This window comes from Alosa alosa, chromosome 18 (assembly GCF_017589495.1).
Source record: "Alosa alosa isolate M-15738 ecotype Scorff River chromosome 18, AALO_Geno_1.1, whole genome shotgun sequence".
NCBI classification, from domain to species: Eukaryota; Metazoa; Chordata; class Actinopteri; order Clupeiformes; family Clupeidae; genus Alosa; species Alosa alosa.
The window spans coordinates 9,110,202-9,131,890 of record NC_063206.1 but is presented as its reverse complement, the minus strand read 5'-3'; the positions used below and the strand labels follow the sequence as shown (position 1 = coordinate 9,131,890).

Sequence of the window (21,689 nt, the reverse complement as noted above, 5' to 3'; positions counted from 1 at the left end):
TAGTTCTTTTCACTTTAGGTGCACTTGCTAGAATGTGAGATGTGGAAGTAGAGCCATCTAGTGGAATTAAGTGTGCTGTGGGGGAGAATGGACATTTCGGGTGGACACTAATCTACTGACTGCCTAGAATCTTCAAAACAAACGATTTGTACACGATTTAAGCTGTGATTGTTTTCATTCTGTTTGTTGTTTATTCTTTTACTTTGTTGATGTGAGTAGCGAACGGGCAAATCATGAAAGTTTGTTTACAGCAAATGATGGTGATTGGAGGTATCTTCCCAAATTACAATAATCACTGTGTCATTTTTGTCCCTAGATGACACCGACGCCTTGACGCTGATCAATTAATTAAAATGCATGTTGATGGAAGCTCTTTAGCTACAATGTAGCATTACTCGAAAAAGGAACATCGGAACCTTTTGTTCGACACCTTTGTTCCACACGAGAAATGAATTCGAAACAACCATCTCGCCACATTGTCCCAGAGAAAATATTTTTTACAAACTAAATGTATTAGTTAATAATGGAAGCTACGCCATCAAACACTTCCAACAAAGAAAAGGGGGTTGCGTTGGGATTTGTGGAAGAAGCCGACGCCTGGCAACTCCGAAGTTCTCAGTTTCCCAGTAAAGTGGGTGGTAGACCTGCTTGGTTGAGCCAGTCGGATTTACCATCTCTGCCTGATCTGACATGTGCAAAATGTCAGCTCCCCACAGCATTTTTACTACAAGTCTATGCTCCGATTGTCGGTCAGGACTGGAGTTTTCATAGGACTCTTTTTGTATTCTGTTGCAAGACGCCAACCTGCCACACACGGAACGATAATCAGTGCTTCAAAGGTAAGGTTAGGCCTATTATTACTCAAAACTAGATAGCTAGCTTCTCACACATAGACTACATTGTTTTCATAGTGCCTGAGCAACAACCTGAGTACAGTTGTGCGCTTCGCAGGACTTTTCTGGTGACGTTTTACTCTACTTGTATAGATTCTTGTGCTTGACAAATGTGCATAAATATGAAACAATATCTTTGATTACGAGTTCTGCTGTAGAGTAGGCTAGCCTAGTGTCTATTTGTAAGATGCCTCTTTGCTTCATGTTTTCCGTTGTTGTTCTGTCAGTAGTTATTTATGTTGTGTTATACAATGGTGAATGTTGATTTATTGTTCTGTTTATGTCCACAGTGTTTAGAAGTCAGTTGTCTAGGAAAAATGACTTTTACCCATATGACCCACCACCGGAGGAGGAACCAGAAGAGAGCAGTAGTGACTGTATGCTGGAATCAGGAATTAAGCTCTGCAGAGTGTGTGGTTGTCCTGGACATAAAGCTTGTTCACGCTGCCATGCAGTTACTTACTGCAGCAAGGATCACCAGACCATAGACTGGAAACACAGTCATAAGAAAGAATGTTGTAAAGAAGGCAAGTGGATTCATAATTTATTAGCCTAACTGTTATTATTATTATTCATTTACACTGTAGTTATCAGACATTTCATTCAAACTGATATTCATTAAATCTGGATTAGAGGGGGAAAAACATGGGTCATTCCGTGTCAAATGAAACAGAATGTTAATCTAGGAAAATGGTTGCTGCACCATCCAATGTTTTCATATGGTCTTTGGCCTTTTTACACTCTAAAATGCCTTATTTTGGGAGCCATGTTTGTACCTAAATATCTTAGAACATATTATTCCTAGCCTGTCAAAACTTTGTAGGATGGAGAAACATGTTTTCAGTATGACTGGAAGGTTAAAGGTTTATAATGCATGTCCATTGAATTTACATAGGGCCCTAGTTGTAAAAGTAATGTCAAGAGCTGAAAACAATAAGAAGGCCTATGATTTTAACAGAAATTTTACAGGCCTAGGTTATGACCAGGTTTGATCAAAATCTGAGAGGTTGCAGCAATCTTATCTGATTTCACATGGAATGACCTCCATGCCATTGGTTGTATGGGTACCAGAATTTTCTTAAATGTTTTGCTCATCTGTTGCAGCTAGCATCACAGTGTCTACCTCTCCATTCCTGTTTCCTGAGTTTGAGCTGGTCACGGAACCTGAGGAGTTAGAGGAAAAAGATGAGTCTAATGTCACAGACGATGTGGAGGACTCCGACACTCACCACACTGATAACGGTACATATATGTAAATACAGACACATCCATAAAGACAAGATTGCAACTTTACATTGGTATGTTTCTGATTACTAGCCTGGCTCACATCAGACCTCAGAAGACTAAAGCCAAAAGAGAATTGGTCTGGGAACCCTTCATTTACCTCAGGTTTCCAAGGGGCGTAGCCAACAGTAGAATGAAATTGTTACATTAAACTCATACCCAAACTTTACAGAAATAGACCAGACATATCTGTCTTGTAAACCAATGTGTTGAATGCAGTTGCTCGCTCAATTCCAAAGAAGATACACATCTGTGTCGTGTAATACTGACACCATCATTGCAGACATTGTGTTTAATAACTATATATATATGTGTTTAATAACTATATATATATATATATATATATATATCTTTTGATCCTGTGAGGGAAATTTGGTCTCTGCATTTATCCCAATCCGTGAATTAGTGAAACACACTCAGCACACAGTGAGGTGAAGCACACACTAATCCAGGCGCAGTGAGCTGCCTGCAACAACAGCGGCGCTCGGGAGCAGTGAGGGATTAGGTGCCTTGCTCACAGGCACGTGACCAGCCGTACTGGTCGGGTTCGAACCGGCAACCCTCCGGTTACAAGTCCGAAGCGCTAACCAGTAGGCCACGGCTGCCCCCGTATAGCGCACATACTGTAACCATACTGCTCTGTAGTTTAGCCTGCCCCATGCCGGATAAGCAGTTGTGATTAGTTCCAGAGTTTTCTGTAATTTTGGAAATCGCTGTGAATTGGAGGGTTGCCAGATGGATCTGCAGAGCAAATTCAGATGCACTCGCAGATTCATTTGGGTTCACCCAGGCTATCTGAATACAGTTTCCCTTGCATTTCCTCCTCCTAGACTTGGATGAAAATGAGCTTGAGGACATGGCCCTTCATGAAACTCAGGACAGCAAAGTGGTCCAAATTTTTAAACAGAGGACATCTGTAGAGCCGCATCAGGTTTGCTATTCATTTGTTTCTTAATGCTGTTTGGTGGACCCATAGATTCATTACAATCCATAGCCCTGGCTGAGGGTTGCTGATGTTAGATGAATGAATGTAACCTGTTTTTTCTTTGAACTACAGGTTCTGCGATACGAAAGAGGTGGGGTTCCCCTATGGGTGTCCTCAGAGCATAAAACTCTGGAAGAGAATATTCCCAAATGTTCATGTGGTGCCAAAAGAATATTTGAATTTCAGGTTGGTTTCAAAATGCATCTGAAGAAACAAAGTTACCTATTCAGTTGTTGGCATCATGCACGTGTGCTTGAAGAAGAAGAGCCGACTGGAAGCCATTGCTCTAACTTCTGTGTACCAATTCATTTGTCTTTTAAGGTTATGCCGCAGTTACTCATCAAACTGAAGGTGGACAGCACAGATGCCTCCATTGACTGGGGAACCTTGTTGGTCTATACATGTGCAAACAACTGTCAGCAGGGGAACAAATATGTCCCAGAATTCATCTGGAAACAGGACTTTTCAATGGATCAACACCCAGTGTAAATAGCATAGCTATAGAAGAAAAATCTGTACATAGGATGACTGGTGAAATTAACATAAATTATGTAAAAGACACAAGAAATGCTGTTTTTTTTTTCTATCAGTATGGTAATAATCCTAATCACAATGCTAAACTGATTGCTTGTGCATGAAATACATGTGTGATGAAATACACCTTTTTTGGAATAGTGATGTTACATAATTGATTGATTAGTTCTTTTCAAATAAAATCAAGTTACCTTTATATAGACCAGTGTTTCTTAAACTGTGGGTCGCGGAGACATGCCAGGGGGGGCGCGAACTGACGTGAAAAACAGGAGTTTTTTACATTTATTTTTTTATCTGTAGCCTTGGCCCAGGTAGCACCCGATGTGCAATGGACGCACTGTGTTATTCACAGGGAAGGCGTGTCAAGGCAGCTTAGTTAGTCCCGACCTACATGAGATTTTGAACGTTGTTGTGAGAGTGGTGAATTTCATCAAAATCCGGCCCTTAAAAGCGCGTCTATTCTCCGCACTTTGCGAAGAGATGGTAGCTGACCAAAAGGCTGTACTGTTTCACAGCGAGGCAAGGTGGCTTTCCGAGGTAAAGTGCTGTCGCGCGTGTTTGAGCTCCGAGTCGCCTCTTCTTGGAGGAAGAGCGCATGTTTGAATCTGCAAGCACGTTCACTAATGAACATTTATTGACAAAGCTGGCCTATCTTAGCGATACATTTGAGTTAAATGTCCACTTACAAGGCAAAGACAAGCACCTACCTCACCTAGCAAATAAGATTACTGCATTCACCAAAAAAACTTGAGTATGGGAAAGGCGCCTCGATCACGACAGTATTATGCCTTTGAGATTTCTGAGCGAAATCGCTGAAACGTCTGATTGGGAGGCACTCTTGTGATCCCATGTATTAAACAGTAGGCCTACATCACATCCCTGCAAAGTTTATTTCAAAAATATTTCCCAACCAGCAGTGCTCAGTATGACTGGATTATGGATCCATTTAATCCAGCATGTTGGTATTTCATTGAATATATTGTAATGCTGTAAAATGGCCTTCCTAATATGTTGCTGGAAAACCGAAATATGTGTGTTATGTATTTATTTATTATTATATATGCAACACCAGCTGATTTTAACTCTGTTGAAGAGGATATATTTAGAACTTGTCATTCAATAAATTTGACCATTTAAAGCTTGACCTACCACTTTCTTAGAGCGATGAGGGACAGGTGGGGCTCGAGAATGCTCCCTTGATCAAAGTGGGGAATGAAAGAAAAAGTTTGAGAACCACTGATCTAGTTTGTTAACTACCACAGTCACGAGTTGGGTCGCGATAGTCTATCATTTTTAAAAAGTGGGTCCCCAGAAAAAAAGTTTGAGAAACACTGATATAGACTGAGTTGTATACTGCTTTCTGTTTTACCTAGTGTAGCATTTAGCTGTAGCCTCTTTCCCTTGTAAACTGACATGGTGTTGAAAGTCGCAGCCAACACTATGGAGTTATATATGCAAATAATGGCAGAGTACTAATCTACATCTACTGACTATAACTAAGCTAAAGCTGGCAGGTACTCGTTCAAAATAGGTTAGCCTACTTTAGATTACTTATTCTTCTTCTTTGACAGTGTTAAACCTGTCAGTGTGAGACAGGTGATAACAGGTCAAAGTGTGAGCCTATACATTATGATAATAGGCCTACATCCAGTGTTTCATGTCCACTTTAATGCTAACAACCTCATTGTGTAAGTGGAAAACTGCGGACCTACTTTTGGGCAATGAATCGATTGTCAACATAACATAAAAACTGGTACTTAAAATCATTGTAGCACGGTGAACTCAGACTTCATCAGCAAAGATCCTTGATTAGCTTGAACCCTCTACTATCAGCCAAGACTTGACTCGCTAGCTTTTGACGTCATTGATAATTCTATCATTCTGCGCATGTGTGGTGAATGTTGCACATGTTGTGTCCGGAAGTCGTGCGCTGGGGAAAGCGTGGGGAAGACAGCTTGTAGAGGTTGATTTATAATGTTTCAGAATGTCGTCTCTTCTGATAAATGAATTTTTAACGAATTGCTCCAACACATGTATGGTTTTAGACTCCTTTCTCTGGCCGATAGAATCGTGGCCAGATTTGGAGAGGGTTGAGGCAGTAACCATCTTGTTGGACGCAGTTAATGTGAGATGCTCTGATGAGAATCGGGATAATTTTTCTGGCAAGGTGAGAGCTCTCTTGTGGGAGAGATGTATGCCGCTTCTAAGACAAATTTCAGAAAATGGTTCACATAAAAACGAGTCCGGAAATAAGACGCTTCACGCTCTTTGTCGCCTGCTTAGCAGCTGTCTAGCTCTTTTGCGTGACTCTGGGGAAGTAGAAAAACTGACTCTTATCATCTTACCAGTGTTTCAAAACTTGGAGGCGGAGGATGGCACCCAATGCAAAACACAGCTTGATATAGACGTAGCAGTAGAGGTTCTTACAATTCTGCTACCTTCACTGACGTCTGACCCGGAGTTTATAGTAAAGTTGACATCATGCATTCTCGCAGCAGTGAGAATCCTGTCGGATGAACGGGTGTCCAAAATCCTCGTTCGTGTTTTGTTTGGGCTTCTCAACTGTGTTAGTGACCGCAACAGAAGAGACATCCTCCATCGCATATTGTTTGATATTTGCAGCTGGCACCAAGGCGAAAATAATGCGACTGCAACATCTCGGACATTACTGTGCCTTACTGCCGTCTCAGACTACCTCTTTCCACCTAGAGAAATGTCCTTACTACACGATGACCATCATAACTACCTCCCAGACCCAAGATGGTCACAATCATTTTGGCAAATTATTCAGTCAGGACTGACCCATAGAGATAACGTGGCACGCAAGCGAGCCCTTTACTTGTTGAAGAAATGTGTCGCTCACTCCGAAGCAGAGAACATGGAGTTCGCGTCTCTCGAATCTTCAGACGGAGGTGCGTGTCCCCTAATTTATTGACTACGGTTCTGTCTGTCACATAGTGCAGCCGGGTGCTATAGTCTACAACCAGGTCTATTAAAAAGTGAAATATTCAGATAAGTAACATGGTACATGAGCGAGCCCATGACATCCCCCTGGTTTAAATTATTCTCCTGTCATTGGCAGATCTTAAGAGGCATGTTTCTTCTGAAGAGATGTGCTTTTTCAGATGGACACCCAGCAAAAGTCAAGTACTGCAGCGATTCTGGCAGGATTATGTATTGGTGATAGAGACTCTTGAGGAAAATCAGGTGATGAACTAAAAAATAAAACAAATACCCTTAATCAATTGTGAAAATGATAGCAATCAAGGTTACATTATTGATGAATGGATTTTTTTTCCAGATTCATGTGGTGCTTCCTGTACTAAACCGGGTAAACACACTGATTGAAACAACAGCAAGTGACAACAAAGGTGAGTTTCCCACAGTCAACTCAATCCTTTAACAGTCAATCCTTTAACCTTTCTCTTATTTATCCCCACCATGACAACAATCCCTTTTGTGTGTGTGGGTGTGCGTATGTGTTTGTGTGTGTGCGTGCTTCTCAGGTGCTGCCTTGGTGCACCCTTCGTGGTTGCTGTGCGTGTACCAGCGTATGTTCCACAGCGAGAACAAGGCGGTGATGAAGGAAGGAGTGTACCACCTGTTGGAGCTGCGGCTGCTGAAGTGTCCGGACATCGCCCTGGCCTACTCCCAGGTTTGGTCTCTTCATTACCTGCTCCATATTCAAGCTAACAGTTCAGTGGGCACGGCCCTTGAGCAAGGCACCTAACCCCTCACTGCTCCCCGATCACCTCTGTAGCAAGGCAGCTCACTGCTCCGGGTTAGTGTAAGTATAAGTATAAGTATATATATACTCTTTTGATCCCGTGAGGGAAATTTGGTCTCTGCATTTATCCCAATCCGTGAATTAGTAAAACACACTCAGCACACAGTGAGGTGAAGCACACACTAATCCCGGCACAGTGAGCTGCCTGCAACAACAGTGGCGCTCGGGGAGCAGTGAGGGGTTAGGTGCCTTGCTCAAGGGCACTTCAGCCGTGTGTTCTTCACCTCACTGTGTGTTCTTCACCTCACTGTGTGTTCACTGTGTGCTCTGTGGGTTCACTAATTCACGGATGGGATAAATGCAGAGACCAAATTCCTTGTACACGCAAGTATACTTCAACTATAATAAACCTGATTTACATTTATATTTACATTACATTTTCAACTCTGAAGATCCAGAGTAGTGGGGCGGAGAGGGAGTGAGCAGCTCAGTGGCACTGTCCATGATTCTAATCCAACAAAATATATGTTAAATTTATCAAATTGTTCTGTACTGTCCTTTAACTGTCCGTTGTGTGTGTCTGTTCACTACTAAACACGGACATTCAATACACAATTCCTGCGCTGTCAGCTGGAAACATAGTGGCTTGGACTTTGGCCACAAAACAATTCAAGGCATCAACATGTAGCTTTAGGAGCCAGGGATGGAGGGATGTCATTTAATTGGCTGTCAATCTGAAGTATCAACAACCTTTCCCCAGTATAGCAGACTTACTTGGAAACATGTTTTAAAGGAATGGCTTGTTGTTTGTTTACTTATGTAAATGGGATGAAGTAAGTGAGGACCATGTTCTAATTTTGCTTCTATTTTTTTCCAGTTCATTGTTGGCCCTTTCATGGATGTCTTGTCTGAGAGCACTCTCTACCACAGGTAAGACTAACCTTAGCTTAGCTTTATGGAAGACATTGAGACTGATTTGATGTTGAAGCACTTTGTTGGGTGCCAATGGGTGTGGTAGGTTAAAGTGGATCTTTAAGAATGTGTGCAGTTTAGATATTTACATACTGTTGACACATTCTTGAGGACCTTATGTGTTTTTTTTTGTTATGGTTTATTTTGTTGCTTATTTTAACAAAATAAATGTAATCAGTTTTAACATCTCATATCTAGGTCAACAAATCAACTTATTGGGGAATGTCCTGAAGTTGGGCTGAAGCTTCAGGAGTTCTTTGTCAACTTCTTTGGCAGTTTACCCCAAGAGAACAAAGGTACAGTAAGCTAAATAATAACTTGTCAAACCTCTCTGAAATGCCCTTGTACATTTCAGCTGGTTCAGTTTAACTGATGAAATAATTTGATCTATGGATTTTTTGAAGTTGTTGTCTTAATTTCAGTGTGTAAAGTGTTTTGAAAAGGCCAATGTAACTAAACACTTACTTAAAGCAGACATGACTGTTGAGTCTGTATTGGCAGAGACGAGACTGAAGTTTGAGGAGGATGTCTCTATGGTATATTGAACATGCAGCTCTAATGCTGTTTTAATGGCTCGTTTGTCTCTATGGTATATTGAACATGCAGCTCTAATGCTGTTTTAACGACGTTGCTGTTTTCCAGGACCGGTGCTTCTGCAGCTGGTGCAGCGGCTGGGATCTCGGCACTGGTGTGCTGTCCCCCTCCTCTTCCTGTCCCAGGCCCTGGCTCGCCTCCCACCCTGCCCACTGCTAAACCCAGAGGGGCTGCTGGCACTCAGGTATTCACAATCCATATGTTAACGGGATGGAATATGGGGGAAAATTTATAGATTAATATGACTTTTGCAATTGGCTGAATGGTTGGTATCTTACGTTTTGAATTGCAAAAGTTTCCTGCCAGCAATCAAACACAGTGATTTCTCATTGATTGAACATGCAGTGATTAGAGTCTTGTACACTAAACACAAATAAAAGTGATTAAAAGTTTCATGCTTGTAAACCATTGGTCTGTGTTTGTAGGGAGGTGCTGCGCTGCACGATGATCACTCACCAGGTTCTACTCAGAGGTGCTGCTCAGTGCTTCTTGCTCCACAGCGCCCTCTGCCTCACTGATGTGGTATTACAATTTCTGCCTCAATGAATTGTGACCATATTTTCTGTATAAATTGCCTTCATAAGGACCGTATGCATGAATTCGGTCCATTCCTTCTCTCTTTCTTCTGAAGCAAACAGTGACTCTAGAAGAGGCGTTTAGCTTCCTGGTTCACTTTCGTCCGGATGAGTCTCTGTGCCGAGGAACTGCACTGTGGAAGGAGGTAGAACTCTTCAAACATCTTTTCACAACTTCAGAAATATCACGTTTGTTTATTTCCTCTGAAATAAACTTGAGTTTGAACAGGTCTGTGACTGGCTAATGAATAATGAAGACAAGTTCAGGTCCACCGTGGGGAAATCAAGCACCGTGACACCACAGGAGGTCGAGCTGACCAGTGTAGCCACAGAGGAGGCCTCGGTGGAGGGCTACGTCCAGCGCCGACTGGAGGCTTTCCTCACTGTACCGGCCAGTGCAGGTGAGCTCCTGAGACAGGGCGCAAGATCAGGAATTAGTCCTTCACAGCCAAGAACAGGCTGTCAGTGGAAGTAAATGTGGGTAGTAGAAACCATCTAATATGATTGTAAAGAATGTCATGTAAAGCCGCAATGAACCCAACAACAGAGGTCTATCAGCGGGTTTTTACAGACCGGCCTGTTGGCTTCATTGAAAGTCCCATATAACACATCTATGGACAGCTGACTCAGCTGGGCTGGTGCTGTACTGTGGTATGAGAGGGTTCTCAGTAATTCTTCTAGTACTGTACAGTCCAAGTACTTGAGTGTATCAATATGTTCTTACACACAAGTAGCAGTTAAGCCCAGTGTGTGTAGCGGAATGAAAAACTGTGTGTCTGTGGAAATGACAGAGCCTGGCTGTGCGTTTTTATGCGGTGACTCCCAGAGCCTACAGACAGCCTGCCGGACGGTGGAGAGGCCGATCTCCTGGCCCTCGCCATCCTCCTCTGGGCGGACGTGGCGGAGAGCCGTGGTGGAGACGGGGGCAATGTACAGGAGGCCCTGGAGCGCCTGCTGCTCCCCCTGGTGGACGTCCTGCGCCGGCTCAGCACCAGCCTCTACCTGCCGCTGCGCAAGAGTGACAAGAGCTTACAGCTACTGCTGCGCCTCCTCCAGCTGAGGAGGAGACGCACAGGCGCCGCGGGCCCAGAGTCTAGCGCAGGTGTGTGTGTGTGTGTGTGTGTGAGACTGTGTGTGTGAGACTGTGTGTGTGTGTGGATGCATTTGGCTGCTTCGTCTGATGCTGTGGTCATGTTCTGTGGTTCTGTCCGTTTGCCTTACCCAGGTGACGGTGTAGCGGCTGCTGTTTCAGCCCTAGCGCTGAGTGTGGTGGAGCCTGTTCAGACCTTCATGGCCCGCAGGCTGATTGGGGAGCTGCAGGAGGTGAGCCCTCAGACACTCCTCTGTCTGCTCTCTGCCTTTCTGTCTACTCCATGCAATATTTCCTACCTACTCTCTGCTATTTGCCAGCCTCTACTTCATCTACAGTGTATTGTTCCATCAGCAGCCTTCCTGAACCTGAACTTTTACCAGTTGTCTTTACCGTCCTTATGGTCTATGTTCATGTGCCTACAGATGTTTTCTGCACTTAACAGACGTCATGTGTTTGTTCTCTCTCTCTCTCTCTCTCTCTCTCTCTCTCTCTCTCTCTCTCTCTCTCCCTCTCTCTCTCTCTCTCTCTCCCTCCCTCTCTCTCTCTCTTCTGTCTCTTTCTTGCTGTTTCTTTTCCCCCTCATGTCTTGTCAGGTGTGTGACATAGAGCGGGCTGGGTTGTATCTGGCCGTGCTCCGAGAGCTGTTGCAGGAGTTCAGCGGGGTGCCGTGGTACCGGGGCAACATGCAACAGAGCTTCCTGCCTGGTGTCTGTGCAGGTAGCCTTCGGATCCTCAGCGAACCCGCCGAGCAGGTACCCCACCGCCAGACTCTGCCACACTAACCATATGATCGACAGATAGATAGATAGATAGATACTTTATTGATCCCCAAGGGGAAATTCAAGAGCATACAGAGCAAATGCCATCCTCATGTCTCCAGGCTATCAGATCATTTCCATAGTTCTTTTAGGCATGAAAGTAGATAGATAGATAGATAGATAGATAGATAGATACTTTATTGATCCCCAAGGGGTAATTCAAGATTTTCACTCACAAGTACATAGTGAGGGTTCATTTTCTTGGAAGAAGTATGTTGTTGTGTGACAGAGTTATGGAATGTATGTGGCAGCATGAAGTTCTGCTGCTGTCCTGAGCTTAAATTATAATCTCACAACTGGGTTCCCTGGGAATGTGGGCCACCATAAACAGCTGGAATAAGTGCTGACCCTGTTACAGTAAATCTTCTGCGTGTCCAAATCTTGAAATGTGTTCCTGCGCTGTCTGATTAGAGTGTCCAGAATGTGTGTATTTCATCCCTCTGGCTGGATGTGTGTTTTTGCAGGCTCCCTCGGTCCATGGGCAGGTGCAGAAGGCTGTGGCCATGTCAGTGTTGTCTCTGCTGTGTGAGGTGACTGCAAGCGAAGCGTTTCATGGCAGCGTTTCTCTCGACTCCTTTAGAGACTACTTCTACCTCCCTGAGCACCTCAACCAGGCCCTACTAAAGCCCACGGCCACAGCCAGGTGGGTGGGACATGGAGCTCTTCTCTCTCTTCACTGCATTAAACAGTGTACAGTATAAGGAACAACTGGCTCTACCATAGGATGTTGAATACATTGCATCGCTACTTTCCCAAATCCTGCTGCATATTCATCATTATATATGATTAGAGATATAATGATAGTATATTATTAGTGATATGTGTTGTTATTCTCTCTGTCCAGTGATATTGATGACAGTCCCCTGCTTCGAGACTGGGGCCGTGTTGCTGCCCAGTTCATCTGTGACCAGTGGGCCTGCCTGAGCGTCCTGCAGCGGGCTGCTGGCCCCCTGAGATTTCCAGAGGCCCCAGGGCTCCGTGTGGCCCTGCAGGCTGCAGTGGAGGCGCTCGCGTTGCTGCCCAGTAACCTGGTGCTGCCCGTGCTGGACTTCATGGCCCTTCTGCTGCCACAGGTCAGCTTCATTCATTCACAGTCCAGTCCACTACGTCAGGCTTAAATGGGCCGGTTTCCCAGACGTGGCTAAGCCTAGTCCTACACTAAAAGCTTTGTTAAATGTAGATGTTCATTGAAACACTATTGGTCCAGGGCTAGGCTTAATCCATATGTGGGAAACCCGTCCTATATCTCAGGCTTTTATTGCAGTGAAGAGGTCAGTACAGGGTCCCTAGAAAGACCTTATTGGACACATTTGAATCATCCCATCCATTGGTACAGAACTAGAGGCATGGAGTGATGTTTGTTACGGATCTTTGATATTTTTGTCATGTAGATAGGTTGTATGTTTTTTTAGAATTCCTATATTTTAGACGTATTATTTATTATTACTTAATATATATTTTTAACTACTTTCTTGCATTCAATTGTTTCATATTTATGTCTATACGTATTAACATGCTTGTCTTCAACCAGTCAGTTGACACATAGTGAACATGGTGAATGGTCTTTAAAGTCTCTCCATGTCCACTAGATGGTGCTGTGTGAAGAGTCTCTCTGTGCAGAGGCGGTGGCTCTCAGCTGGAAGGTGTTGCAGGGGTTGAGCGGTAACGCTAATGACTTCTGGCCAGCGCTGCAGGCGTTCGTACGGCTGGCCTTCCACAGGACCGCCCTGGAGCTGACCCCAGAACAGGCACCCACGCTGACCAGCACCATACAGCAGGTCAGGAGGAACAGACCAGGAGAAGGAGATATGCTGGAGAGAGAAAGAGAGGGGGAGACAGATGGAGAGTGAGAGAGAGAGAAAAAAGTAGATATGATGAGATTGAGTAGGGGAAGACCAACAAATCGAGCACAGAGACAGTGACACATCATGGGAAAATGTTTTCTAAACATGACTTGTAGCTTGAATGCTATTCCTTGTACCTTGCAGCTTATTCCTCATTTTTGTAAGTCGCTTTGGACAAAAGCGTGTGCTAAATGAATAGATGTAATGAACGTGACCCATGAAGTTATCATTGTTGTCAGGTCAGAAGGGACATACTAATACAGAGAGAAAAGGTGACGGGCGATACAGAGAACAACACTGTTCAAAAAGTTGCCCCGATGGATGTTAATGTAAGTGGTGATGTGAGACTCTTCATCTAGATCGGCTGTGAGCTGATGGAGCTGTCAGAGGTCAAGTCTGGCGTGTTTAACACGCTCATCAGCCACTGCTGCCACACCTGGCTGCCCTCCAACTCAGGAAGTGCACCTGGGGATGACACCTGCCTCTCCAGCACCCTGACGCACCTAGACATCCTGACAGAGGCGTGTCTGCATGGGCCTGTGTTCCGCAGAGACCAGAGGTGATGATTCATATTTCTTATGCGTTTCATTGTCTGGCGTCCTGTGTTTGTGTGTAGCCGATTGTCTTATGTACAAGGACTTATGTTCTTTGTCTCCCTTTCCTGCCTGTTCTATTATTACTGTACAGGGCTTTGTGACTAAGTGCTATATAAATAAAGGTTATTTACTCACTTTTCCCCAGGCTCTCTGATTCTGCCGAAAGGTTGTTGAGATTTGAGCAAATTACACTCCTTCCCTCCTTGCTTATGAGTCTATGTCGCTGGTTGGGTGCAATAGCAACACCACTTTGTTACATATTTGCTGTTTCATGTCTGTGTATGACCTCCAGGGATGTTTTTGGAGTGCACACGCCCAATGCACAGCTTGGGCACCATGAGCAGTTTGCTCAAAAGACAAAATGAGTAGAATTGAAGACTCCACCTTTAACTTCCCCATTAGTTTGTCCTGTGTCCTCTCCCGTCTTTGCTGCTTAAAGCTGCCGTGTTTGTGTTTGCCCCCCTCATATTCCACTTGCCAGTGTGAGTTGTGCTAACAGTGAGCTCATGTTCACAGGCTGATCCAGGAAGTCCAGGTTTATGTGGAGCAGCTTGGGGACCAGTGTGCTGCCAACATGGTCATCACCAGGTGAGCCACTCCCAGCCTGAGGAAAGGACAACAAGCACAAGCTTGTTTGTGTTCGTGTGTGCCACTGTACACATATTTAAATACACCTTATCACCTGGAAAGAAGAAATGCTCTTCTCTGATTGGTTGGTGCATGGCTATTTATTTTGAATAACGGGACACCTATAAAGTAGATCTGGTAAAACAAGTTTAATCACTGTTCCATATCAATGCTTATTGAATGGTAACTATAACAACCATAGTAGGACGATGGTTGAGCTTGGAAGCAAGCTAACTGTAAGCCACTATCACTGTTAGGGCCAAAGAAAGTTGTACTGTAGGCTACAACAAACTGAACAAGTAACGGCCTTGAAGGTGTGCCTTTATACGGAATTGCCTCCACCTTTAATCTGAACCCTCCGCGATAAGGGCGTTATCCCTTACTTTGCATATAAGAGCCAAGTATATAATGTCATAGTTACCCGTCTGAAGTGGTTGGAGGCTTTGAGGTGTGATGACTATAATAAAAGCATTGTAACTTTGTTCTGCTCCACTGCTTTGTTAGTGACAACAGGGACGAGCAGTTTCCACGTGTTTCTGCACTTGCCTTCCTCAGCCACCTGCAACCATCCAGTGAGCTCCAGCACACACTCATGGAGAAGCTGGTGCTGCAGTTAGTGGAGAAGGTACCAATGAGACACTGGGGCTGGTTGTCTGGGGAGGTGGGGTGTGAGTGTATGTCCGTTATGTAGTTGGTATTAATGACTGTTTTTTTTCAGTTTATTTTTTTGCTCTTTCTCTGATTTGGTGTGAATATCTTCCCTCACCCCCCGTACCCTTTTTTGCCCCCCCACCCTCCCTCTCTAACAGGATAGAGGAATATCCAAATCTAAAGCGCGGTACTATAGCAACTCCTTGCAGCACCGCATAAGGAACAGGGTGTGGCAGACCCTGTTGTTTCTGCTGCCCAAACTGAGAAGGGTGAGTCTCTCTCTCTCTCTCTCTCTCTCCATGTCTTTCTAACTATTAACCATCTCTATCTTTCTATATTGCTCCTTCTTTCAGGCTTTGATTTTCTATTTGTCCCTCTGACTAATACATTCTCTCCTTTTTTCCTCTCTCCACATTAGTTTGTCCTGTGTCCTCTCCAGTCATCCCTCAATCTCCATTCTCTCTCATTCCATCCCATTCCGTTCTCCTCAGATGTTGTTTTCTCACCTGCCTTTCCCCTCTCCGTTGTTATGACACCTGTGTGTGTTTGTTGTGTCTGTCTGCAGGAGTTTGTTGTGGGGACGTTACTGGGCTACGCCTTTGAGGCCGGCTTCAGCAGTAACCAGGCCTCAGTGAAGTACCTGATCGAGTGGGCCATGCTGCTCATGCTCTACCACAACCCTTCACACATGGACCAGTTCTGGGCCTGCTTTAGTGGTGTAAGAGCATATATACAGTGTGGAAGAAATGTTGCTTAAAGATCTGTACACACTGAAAGTCTGAGATAAGGTTGTGTCTTTCTCGTTAGTAGTTTACTAATCTCTCCAGAGAAGTCTCGTATGTATCAGGCAATCAGGATACAGAGACAAAGTCTGTGCACCCAAGAGACAATCAGCTGTTTCTCACACACACATTTGTACCTCGCATTGTATCATAGTACCATTGTATCATTTCACCTCTCTGCACACACACACTTTTCTCAATACAATGAGTTCATTAAGAACCAAGGACATTAAAACTGGGTTAAGAACATTTCTATCGTCATACAACACATGATTTGACCACCAAATACAGGAACAGAAGTATCAAATAGAAAAGAACATTAAGAACTAGGTTAACTAAGCTCCAACAGAAGAATCAATTCAAAAGGCAATAGAAGTATCAATTATGAGAAACATTAAGAACTATGTTAAATGTTAACAGAAGAATCCATTCAGGAGTTTAAGAGTTTACAGAAACACAAGTATCAAAGTAAAAACAAGAGAAAGTTAAAGTCCATCTTTGTCATTTTCCGTCGCAACAGTGATACAACAACAAACACACACAGACACACACACACACACACACACACACACACACACACACACACACACACGGGTCGGGTTTTTGTGAGTAAAATGTCTACCTTTCCAATCATCTGTTCAGGACCAAGAGAAGACTAAGACTAGTATCTGCACCTTTCTGTCTGTGCTGGTGCACTTGGACATGCTGCTGCCCACACTGAAGGACAAGGTGAGAGAGGGTCTTTGTTTGACCCCCTACATACATACACACATACAGTACAGGATGATCACAATAACACCAGTAGAATATGTTCACTGCTGGTCAAATACTGAAATGTCTGTTGACTTTGTTACGTTTACGTTGTTGACCTCTCTCTCTCTCTCTCTCTCTCTCTCTCTCTCTCTCTCTCTCTCTCTCTCTCTCTCTCTCTGTCCCCCCCTCTCTTTCTCTCTGTCCCTCCCTCTCTCTCTCTTTCTCTCTCCCCTCTCTCTCTCTCTCTCTCTCTCTCTCTCTCTCTCTCTCTCCCTCCCCTCTCTTTCTCTCTCTCTGTCCCTCCCTCTCTCTCTCTCTCTTTTCTCTCCCCCTCTCTCTCTCCCCCTCTCTCTCTCTCTCTCTCCCTCTCCTAGACGGGACAGTGGCGCAAAGCCCTTGAGGTGATCCTGCAGTGGTGTTTTAGCCATAACTTCAGCGTGCGTCTGTATGCGCTTCTGGCCCTGAAGAGGGTCTGGGGCCTAGAGGGGCCACGGGCCGCGGCTGAGGAGGCGCTGGGTGGAGCGGACGCTCTCGGGGGGCTGGCCACAGTCATCCAGGCCTGTCTGAACCAGGCTGAGGCCATGCAGAACACCGGGTGGGACAGTGGATGGGTTTCTGTGGACATTTCATTTGGACACATTTGATTAGTTTGTGGCAGTGACTGTGTGTTGACAACAACAACACGTTACATTTATATGGAGTTGTGTGTGTGTGTGTGTGTGTGTGTGTGTGTGTGTGGTGTTTAATAATCACTGTTTCTTTGCAGAAATGCCATGAAAAACTGGGTTAGGATACAGGAGCATTTCTTCTTCAGTGTATTTGACCCACTGATAGACTATAGTGTAGAGGTAGGTTTGCGTTACTGTGACTGAATGCTATTTGCAGAAAATTCACAATCCTGTATCTCTATTCAATCTGTTACATTCTGTTTCTCCCCCCAGACCATCTTCTATGCATTCCCCCACTTGTCTGAACTGGCAGATGACGAATGGATACCTCCTTGGAAGTTTGAGAAGATGGTGGTGTTCTCAGCGAACTCATCGCTCCCTGTGAGGAACCCAGTGGCAGATCTTAGCCAGATGCAGCCGGGTGATTGGATCCAGCAGGACAAAGGTACGGCCAGTGGGTGGAAGCAGACAGTGTAAACAAGCAGTATTGGGGCTCGGTGCTGTTTTGTAGCAGCATTTTCAGTCTTTTGTTGTTTCAAAGATATTTTCCACCTGATAACAAGTCTGACTACTGTAACATTCGCACAGGCCTGCGCTGTTTCAGTGAGGCCCTTGCTATAAACAAACACAAACATGCCAAGTCAGCGAATACCTTTTGCGTTGTATATGTACTGTGCTTGTGACTGTGACAGGAGAGCTGGAGCAGGAGGAGCGCTGGGCAGAGGTGCAGAAGAAGATCACCGCCTGGAGGCTGAGCTTTCAGGACCAGGAGCCACAGCTGGCAGCCCAGCAGAGGGCGCTGCGCCTGGGCAAACTCACCAGTGCCCTCCTGGTGGTCGCCTCGCTCATCGACAAGCCCACCAACCTTGGAGGTACGGGAAGAGTTTTGTTCACATTAGTGTGTTTACTCCCAAGGGTGAGACTGTGGCACCCCTCAAATATAGGCAGTGACTGAAATCCCCTCTGTCAGAATGTGAATTTATGCAGAGAAGTCATCCTGCGTTATGGTTGTTTTATGCTTTTGCGTCAAATCGATGGCGTACCCCCGCAGACCCTTCTGCGTCTCTGTGTACCTCCCTCCGACTCCGACGGCGTAGTCATTGCATGGAGTCGACGCAGAAGCATTTAAGAGCCTTTATAATGAATAGGCAGCTAGCAAGAGGCAGTAAGCCAGAGCCTCCTCATTGGCTATATATTTTTACTTTATTTTCTTGAAGGAGATTTGTCCTCTGCATTTAGTCCATCCGGGGGAAGTGTACACACATACACACACACACACACACACATACACAAAGAAAGTTCTGTTGTTTGATATCTATTTTGTTATGTCTGAACACAGGGTTGTGTCGCACCTGCGAGATCTTTGGGGCCAGTGGTCTAGTACTGGATAGCCTCCGCCACGTCAGCGACAAGCAGTTCCAGGCACTGAGCGTCTCCTCAGAACTGTGGCTCCCGCTGATGGAGGTAAGACAGAGGCTGTTTTTAGAGCTAGTTTTACTGCGTTATTATTGCCATTGTATGATAAAGCAAATGTAGCCTAACAGACACTGACACTCCCACTTCATGTTTACACTTGGATACAGATACAGGCCCTCCTTTGAATCCCCCTGGTTACAACATTTATAGCCTATGACCTGGGTATGTAACCCAAGATTCATAGCTCCACTCCATAATTTATACGTCATAGCAAATACACTAAATACATTCTCTTTGTACGTAGACAGACAGGCCCTCTTTTGTCTCCCTTACTGCATTGTAGTAGTGTAGCATTAATAACTGCAAGCAGTCCCCCAGGGTTATACTTTGCATGACTCTGCCGTACATCGTAATTCAGTGTTAAAGGTGAAGTGCCATGTGTACTGATAAACTACTGAATGGCTAGTCTGTAGAGCATATGTTTGCATTCGAGGCTTCCCCAAGACCCCCAGCATGCAATGCACTCCTCTCCTCAGGTGAAACCGGTCGACTTGTCAGGCTTCCTGCAGGGGAAGAAGGCGGAAGGCTACTGCATTGTTGGAGTGGAACAGACGGCCAACAGCCAGAGCCTGCAGGACTACAGGTTCCCTGAGAAGAGCCTCCTGCTCCTGGGGTAGGGGACGCCAGCCAGCCGGTCCAAATGTGCACTCCCAATCTGGGTTTGAATCAATGAATAAAATGTTATTCATGTAACAGCAGGCAACCACTGAAGGGACTTTAAAACCTGTGTGACGTGGGCTGTCTTTCTGGTCCTAGTTAAAACATGTGCCACAGTATTTTGTATGATCTGTAAACTGTTCAACACTTTCTTGACTAGACCAGAAAGAAGAGCATTACAATAGTCAAGTGTGCTGGTAATAAAAGCATGGGCCAGTTTCTCAGCATCTGCATGGGAAAGCAGCGTCTCTCTATCATCTATCTATAAACCAATAAGTGTCTGTTTGTCAGACTGATTTCAAACTTGGCAGGTGTCTTGCTAGGGGCATGAGTAAGTGCAGTGCCAAATTTGACGTTGTTTGAATAACCAATGCAAAACCAATGTTAAATATATCGGTAAAAGAAGCATATTGGCTTTTGCCGCTAGCCGCTAGCCGCTCCCCCTCCCACACAGCACTGTACTGTGAGCTACCAGTGAGGATAGAAGCAGGGCTTTGGCAGAACTGGATCAGTGTAGGTTACATGGGTAAAAACTTAGCGAGTGCAAGATAACTCCGTGGATAGGCAACAACAAGCCAACATGCCAACACACACAGGTAGGCTATGCAGTGGCTCTTCAAAATGACGTAAAAAATGATGTGTAATAAATGGACACTTCGAATAGCCCAGGCTACTTTGGACTGTCTTTAGACTTTGAATAAGCAAACGACAATTCCAACTGCAAGGTCCTAAATTGAAACGAGCGATAATGGTCCCGAATTAAAGAACGTCTCAGAATGCCACACATGCAAAGCATAACCAGTGACAAGCAAACATAGTGTGAGGTCACTTATAGGCCACCAGAGACTGTTTTTGAGTCACACCGTTGCAAATTCCATATGATGCATCATTCCAGAAAATGGTTTGTTTTCTCTATCGTCAAGTTATTCAATAGGCTAAGCATATAGCCTTGACTCAAAACAGCTGTTAGGATTATGTCATTTTGATTTGTAAAAAATGTCACATGCAGCCATGCTTAAATTATGCTCACTTCACATTTATTATATTATTATATTATCTGTAGGCCTATTCATTATTGAATGCTTACCTGGAATTATGTTTTCCCCTATCATCCTATTTGTAAAGCAGGCCTACCTGCAGGCATGTAATTGGGCTACAGGAATAGCATGTTTGAACGGGCACTGCACTAGTTCAATTAATTGACATGAGATGATATCTGAAGTGCATTATGCAATGGAAAACAAATAATTTATTTGCATCGAGTAATGAGACAAAATTCTTGGGAGTTTATAATGTATCTGTATACTTAATCTATTATTAATCTATTTAACTCTGCTATTTAACTCTGTATACTTAATATTCTTAATCTATTTAACTCTGCATATATGAGGCTGAGCCCAGTTCTGCTGTGATTCTGTCCCATTTGAATCCCTTCTGATCTCTCCATGTGTCTCCTCACCTGACAGAAATGAGAGGGAAGGCATCCCGGCAAACCTGCTGCAGCTGCTGGACGTGTGTGTGGAAATCCCACAGCGGGGTATCACGCGCTCGCTCAACGTGCACGTGAGCGCCGCCCTGCTGGTCTGGGAATACACGCGCCAGCACATCCCCCCCAGCAACTGACCCTGGACCCCAGTGACCCTGCTTTACCACCCCAAACGCACCTTACACAGCCTGTCCCACCCCAAAGACTTTCACAACTGATGACCACAGCCATACCTTGTGCTTTGATCATGCACATGCTTTGATCCAGTCAGTGCTGGGTCTAGGCTGCGTTATGTGTTGGTATTGGTTTAAAATTGAAAGAGAAAAGATAAATCCACACCACACTGGAAGAGGTGGCCGGACCCCTGCTCTACTGACCCTCTCTATCCATCCACAAGGGTCACCATAGATCCTCTGTGAAACATCCCCCCCAGATCTCCACCTTCAACAAAGAACCTTGACAGACTGACTCATGATTGGATTTGCAATGCTGGTTTGGAATCCAGTTGGACTCAAACTGTTTTTAAAAGGACTGATTAAACATTTATTAAATGAAAATTTTCATTATTTTATACTATACAACCCCATCAAAAATTTATATATAAAATTAAAAACAATGTGACGGCCCCAGCTGTGGCGCAACTGGCTGGGGCACCTGCACGTACGCCGGCGACC

At 44.6% G+C, this 21,689-nt stretch overlaps 2 protein-coding genes across 3 annotated transcripts; both read left to right on the top strand.

Moving 5' to 3' along the window:
* Positions 1-344: 344 nt before the first annotated feature.
* Positions 345-3,892, top strand: pdcd2 (programmed cell death 2). Its single transcript, XM_048269889.1, has 6 exons — positions 345-839; positions 1,184-1,420; positions 1,998-2,135; positions 3,008-3,108; positions 3,235-3,348; positions 3,484-3,892. The coding sequence occupies exons 1-6, from the start codon at positions 524-526 to the stop codon at positions 3,649-3,651; spliced, it is 1,074 nt and encodes a 357-aa protein (XP_048125846.1). The 5' UTR covers positions 345-523; the 3' UTR covers positions 3,652-3,892.
* A 1,707-nt stretch (positions 3,893-5,599) lies between these two features.
* tarbp1 (TAR (HIV-1) RNA binding protein 1) lies at positions 5,600-21,180 on the top strand. 2 transcript variants are annotated; one of them, XM_048269040.1, is made up of 29 exons: positions 5,600-6,608; positions 6,779-6,903; positions 6,998-7,067; positions 7,203-7,351; positions 8,301-8,353; positions 8,594-8,691; positions 9,038-9,173; positions 9,415-9,511; positions 9,621-9,710; positions 9,794-9,965; positions 10,391-10,666; positions 10,790-10,887; positions 11,251-11,409; positions 11,940-12,118; positions 12,320-12,548; positions 13,065-13,253; positions 13,679-13,878; positions 14,432-14,503; positions 15,098-15,167; positions 15,352-15,462; positions 15,759-15,911; positions 16,618-16,704; positions 17,103-17,323; positions 17,495-17,576; positions 17,670-17,841; positions 18,089-18,268; positions 18,736-18,860; positions 19,349-19,485; positions 20,996-21,180. In XM_048269040.1, the coding sequence occupies exons 1-29, from the start codon at positions 5,681-5,683 to the stop codon at positions 21,150-21,152; spliced, it is 4,815 nt and encodes a 1,604-aa protein (XP_048124997.1). In that variant the 5' UTR covers positions 5,600-5,680; the 3' UTR covers positions 21,153-21,180. The 2 variants fall into 2 exon arrangements, with proteins under 2 accessions (XP_048124997.1, XP_048124996.1); XM_048269039.1 differs by having other exon boundaries at positions 15,047-15,167.
* Positions 21,181-21,689: the final 509 nt, after the last annotated feature.

Coding starts and splice junctions, on each gene's coding strand:
- pdcd2 (XM_048269889.1), top strand. CDS start 524: ATGGAAGCTACGCCATCAAACACTTCCAACAAAGAAAAGGGGGTTGCG. Junction 1,421..1,997: donor GAAAGAATGTTGTAAAGAAG/GCAAGTGGATTC, acceptor CATCTGTTGCAG/CTAGCATCACAGTGTCTACC. Junction 3,109..3,234: donor CATCTGTAGAGCCGCATCAG/GTTTGCTATTCA, acceptor TTTGAACTACAG/GTTCTGCGATACGAAAGAGG.
- tarbp1 (XM_048269039.1), top strand. CDS start 5,681: ATGTCGTCTCTTCTGATAAATGAATTTTTAACGAATTGCTCCAACACA. Junction 10,667..10,789: donor GGGCCCAGAGTCTAGCGCAG/GTGTGTGTGTGT, acceptor TGCCTTACCCAG/GTGACGGTGTAGCGGCTGCT. Junction 13,254..13,678: donor TGACCAGCACCATACAGCAG/GTCAGGAGGAAC, acceptor CTCTTCATCTAG/ATCGGCTGTGAGCTGATGGA.